The 11,881-nt window shown below is 43.3% G+C and overlaps 2 protein-coding genes across 18 annotated transcripts in view; one reads left to right on the forward strand and one right to left on the reverse strand.

Moving 5' to 3' along the window:
• The first annotated feature begins 3,612 nt into the window (after nucleotides 1-3,612).
• LOC6528736 lies at nucleotides 3,613-4,605 on the forward strand. Its single transcript, XM_015197935.2, has 4 exons — nucleotides 3,613-3,765; nucleotides 3,826-3,910; nucleotides 3,964-4,114; nucleotides 4,175-4,605. Exons 1-4 carry the CDS (start codon nucleotides 3,763-3,765, stop codon nucleotides 4,272-4,274), a joined length of 339 nt encoding a protein of 112 aa, XP_015053421.1. The 5' UTR covers nucleotides 3,613-3,762; the 3' UTR covers nucleotides 4,275-4,605.
• LOC6528737 (serine/threonine-protein kinase N) overlaps nucleotides 4,443-11,881 on the reverse strand; it is a 32,976-nt gene continuing 25,537 nt past the window's right edge. For 5 of the 17 annotated variants that reach the window (XM_002089736.3, XM_015198792.2, XM_039371440.1 and 2 more), the window contains 8 exons: nucleotides 10,443-11,747; nucleotides 8,977-9,654; nucleotides 7,375-7,584; nucleotides 6,642-7,256; nucleotides 6,200-6,571; nucleotides 6,035-6,142; nucleotides 5,831-5,971; nucleotides 4,443-5,764 (listed from right to left, as the gene is read on the reverse strand). In XM_002089736.3, coding sequence (XP_002089772.2) covers nucleotides 5,621-5,764; nucleotides 5,831-5,971; nucleotides 6,035-6,142; nucleotides 6,200-6,571; nucleotides 6,642-7,256; nucleotides 7,375-7,584; nucleotides 8,977-9,654; nucleotides 10,443-11,747 — 3,573 coding nt within the window. In that variant the 3' untranslated portion in view covers nucleotides 4,443-5,620. Of the gene's footprint in view, nucleotides 5,765-5,830; nucleotides 5,972-6,034; nucleotides 6,143-6,199; nucleotides 6,572-6,641; nucleotides 7,257-7,374; nucleotides 7,585-7,656; nucleotides 8,360-8,976; nucleotides 9,655-10,442; nucleotides 11,748-11,881 lie in introns of those variants that run through there. The other 12 variants (XM_015198789.2, XM_015198801.3, XM_015198790.2 and 9 more) reach the window with 9 other exon arrangements.

Raw genomic sequence — 11,881 nt, forward strand, 5'->3', positions numbered from 1 at the left:
TCGCTCTTGTCTGTCGCATTGAAATTTTGCTGAAATGCGAAATACGAAATGCGAATGCGAATGCGAAACGCGCTCAACTCCAGTCGAGTGGAAAATGAATGTTTGTGTGCAGCATTCTCCCCCTCAGCTGAAAATCCAATTGTGCAGCGGCATTATCTTTTGTGTATAATTTCTGGCATGCCGTCCCGAAACTGGCTCTCCCAAAACTCTGGAATGCAATCAGGCTGAAAATTTATACGTTTAGCACGTTTATCCTGCCTTCAGCAACAACGGGCTTTACAGCAAAATTCAATTTGCTGCCCTGCAACCGCAGGCTGAAATTACATCTCTGGTATTCCAACTCAATTCGATGCCGACAAGCCGAAGGCTAATAACCAATGATTTTCTGGGTGCCAATGAAATGCCTGCACCTGACATGGTCACAGGTTTTCTAGACAACAAGGCATGTTGCCTTTCATCTGCATTCAGCAGATTTAATTATTTAATCAACACAATTACTTACTGTCTGCGAAATGGGTAGATGCAACAAACTTAGATTCCATGCACATGGCTTACCAAAGCCTCATTTCGCAACAACGATTAATATTATATGCACAGTAAGTCATGCAAAAGGAATATTTATTTTGGCCAGCTTGGTTGGCATCTTATTTAGTAACTACCCATCCATTTGTTGTTTTAAATCCCTTAGAATTAAATAATATATTTTTTATTTCAATGAAATTATGGTTTTATGTTATTTCTTTGTTGTTCTAATACTTGAGAATACATAAGCTGTCCTAAAATAATATTTTCTTTAAGCTGTACTCGAAATCGATTTGGTTAAAAAATATGTACTTTTTTACAATGTAAAACTCGACAAATAATTACATGATGATTGATTACAGTCAATAAATTCTAATTGGGTACACATTAATTTGCACAGTGCACCGAACGGAAAACAATACCAATCGCAAGTAAATCAACTGGTTCTTAACGCCATTTGCCAGATAGCGAGCCGATTGATAAACAAGGACTCGCACCCGATGGCCAAATTCAGGGATCTTGTCTTGTCATGCAATTATCGAGTTTTAATGAATTTTCGCGCGCAGTCAGAGGCGAAATCCATTAAAGGACTCGCGCAGACAAGCGGATGCGAAAGCGGCAAGGAAGTGGCCAACTAATTACGCCAGGACACTTGGCACACAAAAAGCGGGCAGCAGCGAATGCTCGAGTTAATTGCATTGCCAATGATGCGGCAAAAGCGTTTTGACGACCAAGGGGCCATTAAGTCATTAAGACGCTTAAAATGTCATTAAAGAGCAGGCCAACACGAATATAATCGGCGAAAATCGCAGCTACAAATTATTTTGGACTACCAGTTTCGATACAATTATTGGCTTTACACAATCATTATCTTGTGATTGTTAGCAAAATCTGTGATGCCAAAAGTTCTTGAAGGGCTCTCCACATTTCGGTTGTAATTAGGGCATATTCGCATTGAATTGCAAATTAGACGGCATTCTCTGCTGGCCAAAGTTAACCGCAGCTGTTGGTTTGTTTGCCCAAAAGGCCAAACGAGCCGGGTCAGTGGGCTAACACGAAGTGCCAGATGAAAATTCCCGCTGCAAATTAAATAACTGTCTAATTGCTTTCCATTGGCAGCAGCACAAAATGTGCACAAATTCAGAAGGAGCAGTGCAAACCCACCAAAACACAACTGACACGACCCAGCAATAAATCTCAACTGATCCCGCAGGTGCAGTGGCAGTTTGGTCGATTAAAACTCCCTCAACGGCAGCCCCATCGAAACCATCTCCTGCATCCGCGGTCAGATGTCACTGCAGGCAGAACAGGTGGGGAGGTGGGTGAGCCCGTGGCTTATACGTTAAGTGGCAGCAAGGAGCCACAACAACGAGCCTTGGTGGAAAACGCTTGCGAAAAGCATAGGGAAATGAAAAACTTACATGATACAAATGCAAATCGGAAAAAGTTTAGTTCTCGCAGTATTGATTCAAAGATCTTAACCGTTTTATTTTTCATTTATATTTGAACCCATATTAAAGGTGGAATCCCGAAGGACTCAAAGCTTCTCATATATTATCTTTTTAAATAAAAGTGCACATAGCATTCTTCTATATATAAAAGTATTGGTTAAAGAGTGTATAAAAACATTGTTAATTTAAGCAGCCGAGATACAGCAATTGAATGAAAAAGGGGGAGCAGGGATGCCGACGCATGGAACTTGGCCGTAAATGCTTCAATGGGCCATTTGCGTGGAGCAATGGTTATGGCGGGAATAAAACCCAGCTAGTGCAAGTAATGTTGTGGCCAACTCCCGGGCTCAAGCCAGTTCCGTCCAGTGGTCAATGGCCAATGGCAGGGCAAACTTTGGCCAGTAAACAGCATTAAGTAACCTCACGCACAGCGGGGTGGGTACGAGTGTGTGGGTGTAATAATAGCAACTGCCTTCGGTGTCCTTGTCGTCCCAGTGTAATTGCCTCGGATGACTTGCCCCCTTTCGCTCCAGCTCCCGCTGCCGCTCCTCCTAACCAACTGGCATTGACAAGCTCCATAATGGCCATTCACCGCAACATCTGGTTTACGTTGCCAGTTTGCGATGGCTTCGCCTCGCTTGGAGTCCCAGCAACTTTGCTTCCTCGCATTGATTCCCAGGTACACACCGCCCCCTATCGAGCAGCCTAATTGAATATCCTTCGCATCCTTGCAAAACTTCTGACCGAGCTCTGCAGTTTCAACTGCAGTTGAAACTCGTTAAGTTAAAAGAAATTACGTTTATTCAAACCATAAATGTTTATGTATTATATTCTCAACACAAAATTTTTGTTTTGATATGTGTGGTTTTTTAGAATAATTTGTTCTTTTTTTGTAGATTAAAGATTTAAACATCAACAATATTTAGGAATTTTGTCGATCTGAGCAATAACAGTGAAATCGGTACGCATTACTAATATGAAATTTAAAAGCCTAGCCATTGCCCATATTTTCAACTATGAGCAAATACTAAAAGTTGATGTCAATAGAGTTCTACTGTATTTCGCATGGGGCTGCGAACGACTGTTTTCCATATTTCAGTAAGCATAAGTTGCTTATCGCAGACGCCCATTGATATGCGCATGTGGAAATCCCTTGGATGCGGCTGCCAAACCCTTATCACTAGGACCAGACATATAGGGTCTGAGGAAACTCCGGAGAGAGCTCGGAAAATGCCTTGGAAAATGCTTCGCATGCATATCCTGCTGCCCCTTCTCCGGCCAACTGCATCTACTTAGCATAATTTGCTTCCTTTTTTGTCTTCGCTCACAGAGTTTGGCGGTGCGGATCTTGGGGGTCAGGCGTTTCTGGCTGCCAAGGACTCAAGTTGCGCTGCCTGTTTGTCTAGACAAAGACAACGTCTGCATACAAAAATTATGTTTTTATAGGGCATTTAGCAGATGGTATATTTGTACATTTTTCACATCCCAGCATTAAAATGGTTTCTATATTAAGCGGCTTTCCAATATTTTTATTTTTATATTTTATATATTTAATAATAATTTCAAATATATTAAAATCGCGCCAAATTCAAACATTTCGGTCCCCTACAGCACTGCACAACACTATGTTAAGATTGCGCGCAGTTGGCAGTTCTAAGCAACAGCTGTTGCAACAGCTGTAAAACTGACGCAGAATACAAGATTTGGTTAAAAGTTATTGATATTAAAATAAATATTGTTAAATCCCAATAAATACTGTCATCTGAATTCAGTAACTGCTTATTCAGCCATGGTAAAGCCAGCTCCTATCACCGGATGCTCTCAAACTGTAATACATTCGCTTGGCTTCCAGCTGGAACTCAATGACTTTACAACTGTATGTCCCGATGATTTGAACGCAGCTTTGGGTTTTCAAATATACAACGACTTAAAACATGGTAAGGCAAGCATATTTTATTATAATTATTTAATCATTATTATTACGCATTAGGAGAACAAGGCGCCGATTTTCAACCCAATTATGATCGCAATCTAAAAGTGTTTTATTTAATAAAAAATGATGCAGCATATGTACCGGTTTTGCACACAAAGGCAATCGACTTCAGAATTATAAAGTCTTTGCACGAAAATCTGAAACAGCGGTGAGTATATAATATCATTCAAGTAATATTCACATTCCTAACACCATTATTCCCAAGCAGCAACCTGTATTTAGCCATTGTGGATAATACCGCCAACATTTTGTATTATAAAATGAGCGAGTGTCTTACCGAAAACCAGTCGACAAAAACTGCTGTTTAATAATAGCGATAGATACATTTATTTAAAATCATATCATAAATATAAATTACAGTCACAATTTCAAACTAATCGTGACTGGATGTGGACCCATCCGACTTGTTAAATTAAATCGATGATTATAGCCGCAAGCTGTGAGCATAATCATAATAAAAATGACAATAGAAGATCTGCATTGTTTATACTCGTTTCGATTCGCATGAGGTGTGCAAAATCGTTATCATAATTGTAATTATAAATAATTATCTTCACATAATGGTAGCTTAGACTACGTTTCAATAATCGATTATTACAACTAAAAGTTACATTAAATACAACATAGATCTTAAGAGTACAACAATCCGATTGCATGCCATCTTCAACGGAATTTTTTAAAGCTATCCCGTTGGGCGGTATTTTGTTTTCTGATCCTCATATATGGGTTAAAGCATAACGCGCATGCAAACAAATCATTCATAATCATCAATCTAGCGTCGATTAAAAATGCTCAAAGCAATACAGTTTCTTGTATAATAGTTATAATAATAATAAATAACAAATGTTTGCGTGTGTATATGACGTAAAAATTATGTTAAAATTATAACACAACTCGGGCAATGGGCTGGGGAGTTGATAAAACGCGCAAGGCAATTTACAGGGCTTACATGTTAAAACTGTAAATATTTCACTTTCTCTCACTTTACTAGGATATATATATGTCGTATAGAAGATGAGCTCGTTTAGCAAGACGATTCCTGGGATGTGCATGCAATATATGTATAAAATATATCTTTGTTCTTTTATGTTGATTATGAAAATAAGTTGCAATGATTGCTCTGGGGTATAGACATACTTTTCAATCTATAAAATCTATTTGTATCCGGTCTTAAAAAACATTTTCCAAAACTACAACTTTGCGTATAAGGCTTTTCTAAGGTATGTCAGACTATTCAATGCGTTCTTGTGTTTGGAAAAGGAAACAATTCTATATGCTGTACAATTCAACGACAATATGGGAGGATTTCTAGGGACTGTATGCTGAACCGGTTGCATGGATGATTGACAAATGCTTGCTCTTCCACAATGTGGACAACTAGGTATTTTGGTTTATGTTGGTCTCTCGGCCAGTGAGCAACACTCTCTCATTAGTTCTCTCATTAGTAGATGTAATTTCTATATAGATATAGTTATAAATATATATGTCCTGTATCTGTATGATCATGCTGTCTTTATGTATAAATATTGAACTCACATCGACTAAGCCAAGTAAAATTACTCCAAACCAATTTCGTACACAAGTAAAAGCAAAAATCAAGGGCTGTAAGGATCGGGCTAGGCCCATTGGTAAACCCTTAAACTACAACGAGCTCCTAACACCATTCGGCCGTGTACGAAAAGTCCTGGAAAAGCACCTGCTCCTCCTCTGTCAAGTGTCGCGGCTCCTTCGGTGGTGTTAACTGAGCCTTCTCCGACGTGAACTCCTCGTCAAAGTTTGACACATCCTCCAAGTGGTTCTGCAAGGCAGTTATAAACAATGTCAAAATATACAATTTTATTCCTAACGTTGCAATATAACTTACAATTGTCGGCACAAATGGTGGTTTAACCTTTCGCAGCAGCAGGTCATCCCACACTATCGACCGGAAGAATGCCTGTTTTTTAACATCCTCCGCATCCCGTTCCGAGGATCCCAGACGTCTCTCTGGATTCTTGCGCAAAAGCTGTCAATCAATTGACATTAATAAATGCATTCGAATAGTTACTTTTACAATCTATCAACTTACCCTACGCATCACGGCTATGGCCTCCAGCGAGAGGAAACGCGGATAGCGCACCTCATCGTTGACAATTGAATCAAATACTTCCTCCTCATCGTCACCAGGGAATGGGGACTGTAGAATTCAATTGATTAAGCACTAAGTTATTAAAGCTTGTTACATTCGACCTACCTCACCAACCAACATCTCAAAGATCAACACGCCCAAACCCCACCAATCCACAGCTCGAGTATATGAAGTTTCCGTGAGCACTTCCGGTGCCAGAAACTCGGGCGTGCCACAGAACGTACCCGTGCGATCACCGAAGCCCATGCCCTCCTTGCACAAACCAAAGTCCGCAATCTTCACATATCCTTCCGTGTCCAATAGCAAATTGTCGAGCTTCAGGTCCCGGTAGATGATCTTGTTTTCGTGCAGGTACTGCAGGCCCAGAACCACACATGCGGCGTAGAAAACGGCTCTTGGCTCTAGGAACACGTCCGTGTGGATGTGCATCATTAAATCTCCGCCAGCAGCGTACTCCATCACAAAGCATACGTGTTGCTAACGTACATAATAATAAAGTAACAAAATTATCTTTTAATTTATAACTCCCAAGCTTATCTCTACTTACATCAGTCTGGAAGCACGAATACAAGTTAACTAAGAACGGATGGCGCATGGCGTTGGCCACCTCAAAGATGCGCTTTTCGCTAAGCAGGGACTCCACTTCGTCGCGGGCTATGATGTCTCCCTTCTTCAGCGCCTTAATGGCGTAGTACTGATTGTTGCTTCGTAATTGGGACAAAATCACCTTGCCAAAGTGGCCGCGTCCCAGAACGCTTAGCAAACGGAAGTTGTCCATTGACAACATGCCGGCATTGGGCGGCTGCTTTCCAGCCCGGCCGGTCTCGAGTCCTCCGGATTCACGATATTGCAGGCCACGGGCCACATTCCTGCGCTGCTGCTGTTGATTGGAGTTGCTTGTGGTGGAGGAGCTGAGTGAGAAGGCAGAAGCTGCTGCTGCCGCCTTGGCCACATTCAGCTCATACTGGTTAGCGTAGATGGGCTGCTGCTGTGGAGGCTGTTTCTCTTGCCTTTGGGCGGGCTGCGGGAACTGCGGCGCACCAGCAGCGGTGCTGTTTCCGTAAATAGTAGGAGTAGGTGGCTCCTGGATGATGGGCGAAGACTGCTGCACATATTGTTGCTGGCCACTGCCCACGTAAAGCTTGCCCAACTGTGGTATAACCTAAAGCGTACAAGATTATAAACGTTAGTCATTAAGAGAGTAGAGTTAGGATAACATTTATTAGTGGCTACAACTTGAGAGCTTAGTGAATCCATTCACTTATTTTCCTGGCGTTTACCTGCTGGACCTGGTCTGCTGTTTCTAACTTTTCAACTGTCTCGAGGAGAATACTTTCGACACAAGCTTCGGATACCTTGACAGCCTGCGCTTCTGCCACCGGCTTAATCTCCGGCTGTGAATCTGGCTCAGCTACCTCCTCGATCAGGCAACTAGTTGTCCGGCTGGCATTGATCGGTTCGAGGGTAATATGTACAAGACTAATACGGGCCTGCAAGAGGATGGTTCTTCATAGTATGGTTGATTGATCGGGGATTTGATTGAACCCAAGAAACACACATACAGCAGGAGGTACAGGATTGGATGCGCATGAACACACTAACAGTTGGTTGATGGTTCGCGAGGTCGACAAATCAAGGTGATGGAGCTGATTATGAGTGCGCTGCTGCTGTTGCTGTTGGAGCTGGACCGCAAACATCTGCCTTAAGAGCTGGCTGAGCGCATGGAAGGTTGGCACAATCATAACGTTCCTACATTTCGATCGATACCGATACGACACTTAGGCGGGATGGCTAAAACCGCGCCGACCAACTGAAGGCGAACAAGTGCCAAAGTCATGACCAGAGACCAAGCATTTGCGTCGTTGTTTTGGGTCTAAAAATGACCAACCGAATTGAAAATGTGACAACAGCGCACATAACGATGAGTACATATGTAGCTTGGACACATAGATACAAAGGTAAGCGAACACAGGGACAAACATCTTGGACGAAAATGGAAATGAGGAACACTGACGTTGCAACGTGAGGGGGAAAAACGGAAGGTGGCCGTGGGTGACAAAAAATAACACATTTCCCGAACATTGGCACGTGAAGTGGCGCACTTTCGGGTGCCTCTTTAAGGCCCCATCTTCCAAGACATATCCCCTTTTATTTCCTGTGATCTTTTTGCTGTCATTCGCCAGAAGCACGTCTATTTAAAGAGTTTAAAATTGTCACTTCTAGCTTTTATTTCGCGGCGATCATATCTTTTCCTTGTCAAATAATTGCGGAATTTAGAATCTTAAACAATTTCTAAAGCTCTCAAGTTGCTTATTATTGGAAAATATTTATTTAAACATTTAAAAAAGCTACTTCTATAGTATATTAGGTCAAGCTGTGCAGCTTACATCTGTACAATTTAAATTGCCAATTTAATATAATAAACGTTTAAAGCTGTCTAGTGATTTGCCTTTAAATAGGAACTGTGCTTAATTTTATTGGTAACTACTCAAGCCACTATCTACATCAATCTATTAAACACTGTTAATAATATTGTGAGTCACATTCAAAGCTAAACTTTTAGTTAGTTATACTACGACTATATTAGTTGTTTGGGGTGCTTGTGGAGGCGCATTGGTTACAGTGCGAATGAGTGTGTTTATGAATCAAATGTTTTTACACAATTTTTGGGGCTTTAAATGTTTTTTTGTCTAAAGCCAAACCAGAAACATACACACATTTAAAGAAAAACAGGTAACCCAACTAACTAAAACAAAACAAACATGTAAGAAACTAAAAGGAAAATAAGGTTAGTAAAAATAAAAAATAAAAAGAAAATAATTCAGAATTCGAGAACAGAAACTTAACCGGAAACCAAACCAGGAAATGAAAAACCTCCTAACCTCCACACAGAAACGATCGCCGGCACTGGAGCTGTGGCTGGAGTGCAACCGGGTGCCCAGGTTTTCGTTGCTGCCCCGGTACAGATAGTCGTCGTCGTCCTCGGGATACTCGACTAGTGGCGATGGTGGCACCGATCGGTCCTCCTCCCGACCACCCAGGAGCACCACGGGCGGCAGGATTAGGACCGGCCGGTGCAGCTGTTGTTCCACAGCGGACGATGGTTCGGGATTCGTCGGTTTCTGGGCGGGATGTGGGTGCTGCTGCAACTGAAATTCATTGTGGTTTGTGCTTCGGCTTTGGCTGCGGCGGGCATTTAAGCTTGGCATGATCTGATTGCTGGTAAGCGGTGGGAACGACTGCGTTTGGTTGGCAAGCGGTGGGTACGACGACGTTTGGTTGGCAAGGGTGGGTGATGTCTGCTCCTCGGACTCTCTCTGTTTTACGCACAAATCCAGGACCGCCTGGCGCTGCGCCTCCTGGAACTGCTGCAGACGCAACTGCTCCTGGCGCTGGCGCTGCTGCAGCGCCTGCTGCTCAGTCTGCTGCTGTTGTAGCAGCAGGTTCTCCAGCGCCCCGGCATCCAGCGACATGTTCTGCTCCTTCAGCAGTCTACGCAGCGTAGTGGGACGCGAGTCCAGGTCCGACAGGAAATCGAATTCATGCAGGGCATCCTGCAGCTGTCGGCGATTAACGAAATCATGACGATACGAAACGAAAACCGAGACGAGCACACAAACACACAGATACAGAGAGAGATAGGGAACGAGATGTCGGTGGGCCACAAAAAGAAGAATATTGGCAGATGAATAAAGTGGGCAAGGAAAAGAAAGACTTTTCTTGAAGAAAGCGAAAAGAGGATACAGAGAAAATGTGAACGATAATAATGAATGAATTAGGTGAAAACTGAATGGCAAAAAAGGCGGGAAAATCTTAGCGTAAACTAATATAATTTAATGTTCAAAATATAATTGGTTCACGTTATAGATCTGTCATAGCATTAAACAAGTTCGGAGAATAAGTCTAATTATTTTTTATACTTTGCAATTTACATTCCAAAGCTTTTGTTTATGTTTTAAATGATAATTTCATTCAATTTCCATTTTCTGTAGCTGCATACAACTATAAGCAGATCGAACCTTAAATTCAAGCTCGTAAAACTTTCTCCCAATTTTGCGAACAAAAATGATTCTGTAGTGCGGCTACCGTTCCAAATGTAAAGACTAGAGAGATACTTAATGCAAAACCAACACCAAAATTTCGTAATGTAATGACTGTACAGATTGAGTGCTTGTGTGTGCATAAGTCGGTGAATAAATACATGAGAGAGTGGGCGGAGGAGCAGTGGCAGGCACAACGATCAAACCAGCTACGGGTACACAGCTAAGTACATACGCAGATCTTTATACAGGGTCGGTCAAGTTCTGAACTGTACACGGATCGCTTTGTAAATAATGAGCAAACTTACCTCTTGATCCAATATCGGAGTGGTGGAAGTCGACTTGAGCACGGGTGGTGGCGGTGGCGCCGTTGTAGGAGCTGCAGTTCGGCCGCCTTGGATCACCTGTCCCTTGCTGGCACCTGGCATCTGTAAGCTGAGCGTATTGGGCCGTCCAGCTGCTCCGGCAGAAACGGGGGGCGATTCCGGTGGCAAGACACTGATTCCCTGCATGTGCATGGACAGAGGTCGCATTCCGCTCAGACCGCTGGCCGCCGGATCCGGGTATTCACCTGGCGTCTCCACGTGTTCATTAATTCCTGCATCAGGATCGAATTCCAAGTTCTGTGCCTGTTCTCCTGGCGTGTAGGGCTCCGGTTCCACCAGTGCGTCGGATGAGGGAGTTCTCGAAATGGGCGACTCAGAGTCGCGAGACCCACCAACCACCATAGGAGAACTACCGGTTATAGAAGATCCAGATCCTACCGATCCCATATGCACATGATTAGGAGCATTCCGCTTGAGCAGGCGGCCCCAAGTGGCCACATTGATGTTCATCTGCTTGGCGCGCGAGATGTTCTTCGCCTGCTGCCTGTTGAAGATCATTCGCTGGCGCCTCAGCTTTGGCTTCTGTGAAATCATTGGGTTTAAGAACTTCACCTCTGCAAATAGCAGACCTTGTGGCTCCAGCTGCAATGCCATGCCATGTCGCACATCGTCGATGAACTCTTCAAGGCGCAGTACCTTTACGGCGCACAGAGATCGCCAGTCGCGCCAGTAAACTCCAATCTCCAGTTCACGCGATCGGTCTAGATCGATGGAGAAGCGCTGATCCCAGGCCTGCTGCGAGCATGGCTTCCACGATGTCTGGCCCACGGTAATATTGTCAAGCTTGATGACCGCCATGATCTCAATTGAGGTCTCATCCTTTACCGAATAGCTCTTTGAACTGCTGCGCGAAGTGACGCCCTTGACAAAGCTTCTTAAATCACCCGGACTGGAATTGTTGTCCTTGTCCCTCCTTGATCTGCCAGGCACATCTTCTAGCAAATCTTGGCAGCCCAGCAAGCGAACCTCAAGTTTTCCGGTGACACTGGCACAGCGTCCAAGCGAGGACACCGACTGGTACGGCTTTCCACCGAGTATGCCCGCTTGTCCGGATTGCAGTGACGTGTAGGTGACGGGAGCTGGGGAGGTCGATAGCTGGACGATCTGCAGCTCCGTTTTTAATAGTTGGGCGGCGGGCGAGTCAACGGGCAGCTCCTGGCGTCGTAGATCCAAGGAGTAGCGCAAGAGATCTAGTTTTCGCGACGATTCCGACAAACGTCCATGGGCCTGTTTTAAAATAGAACGAATTAATATATTGGTCATTAAAGTAATAATTTTATTCCCCTCGGATGCACTTCCAAGTAATTTCAATGAATTACAATAAACCTTTACCTGTTAAAAACTATATAAATACAAAAATC

Source organism: Drosophila yakuba, chromosome 2L (genome assembly GCF_016746365.2).
Source record: "Drosophila yakuba strain Tai18E2 chromosome 2L, Prin_Dyak_Tai18E2_2.1, whole genome shotgun sequence".
NCBI lineage: Eukaryota > Metazoa > Arthropoda > Insecta > Diptera > Drosophilidae > Drosophila > Drosophila yakuba.

What these genes read in the sequence shown, in the direction of transcription:
- LOC6528736 (XM_015197935.2), top strand. An exon ending in ATACAACGACTTAAAACATG is followed by an intron (nt 3,911 to 3,963) that starts GTAAGGCAAGCA and finishes ATTACGCATTAG; the next exon opens with GAGAACAAGGCGCCGATTTT. An exon ending in CACGAAAATCTGAAACAGCG is followed by an intron (nt 4,115 to 4,174) that starts GTGAGTATATAA and finishes ATTCCCAAGCAG; the next exon opens with CAACCTGTATTTAGCCATTG.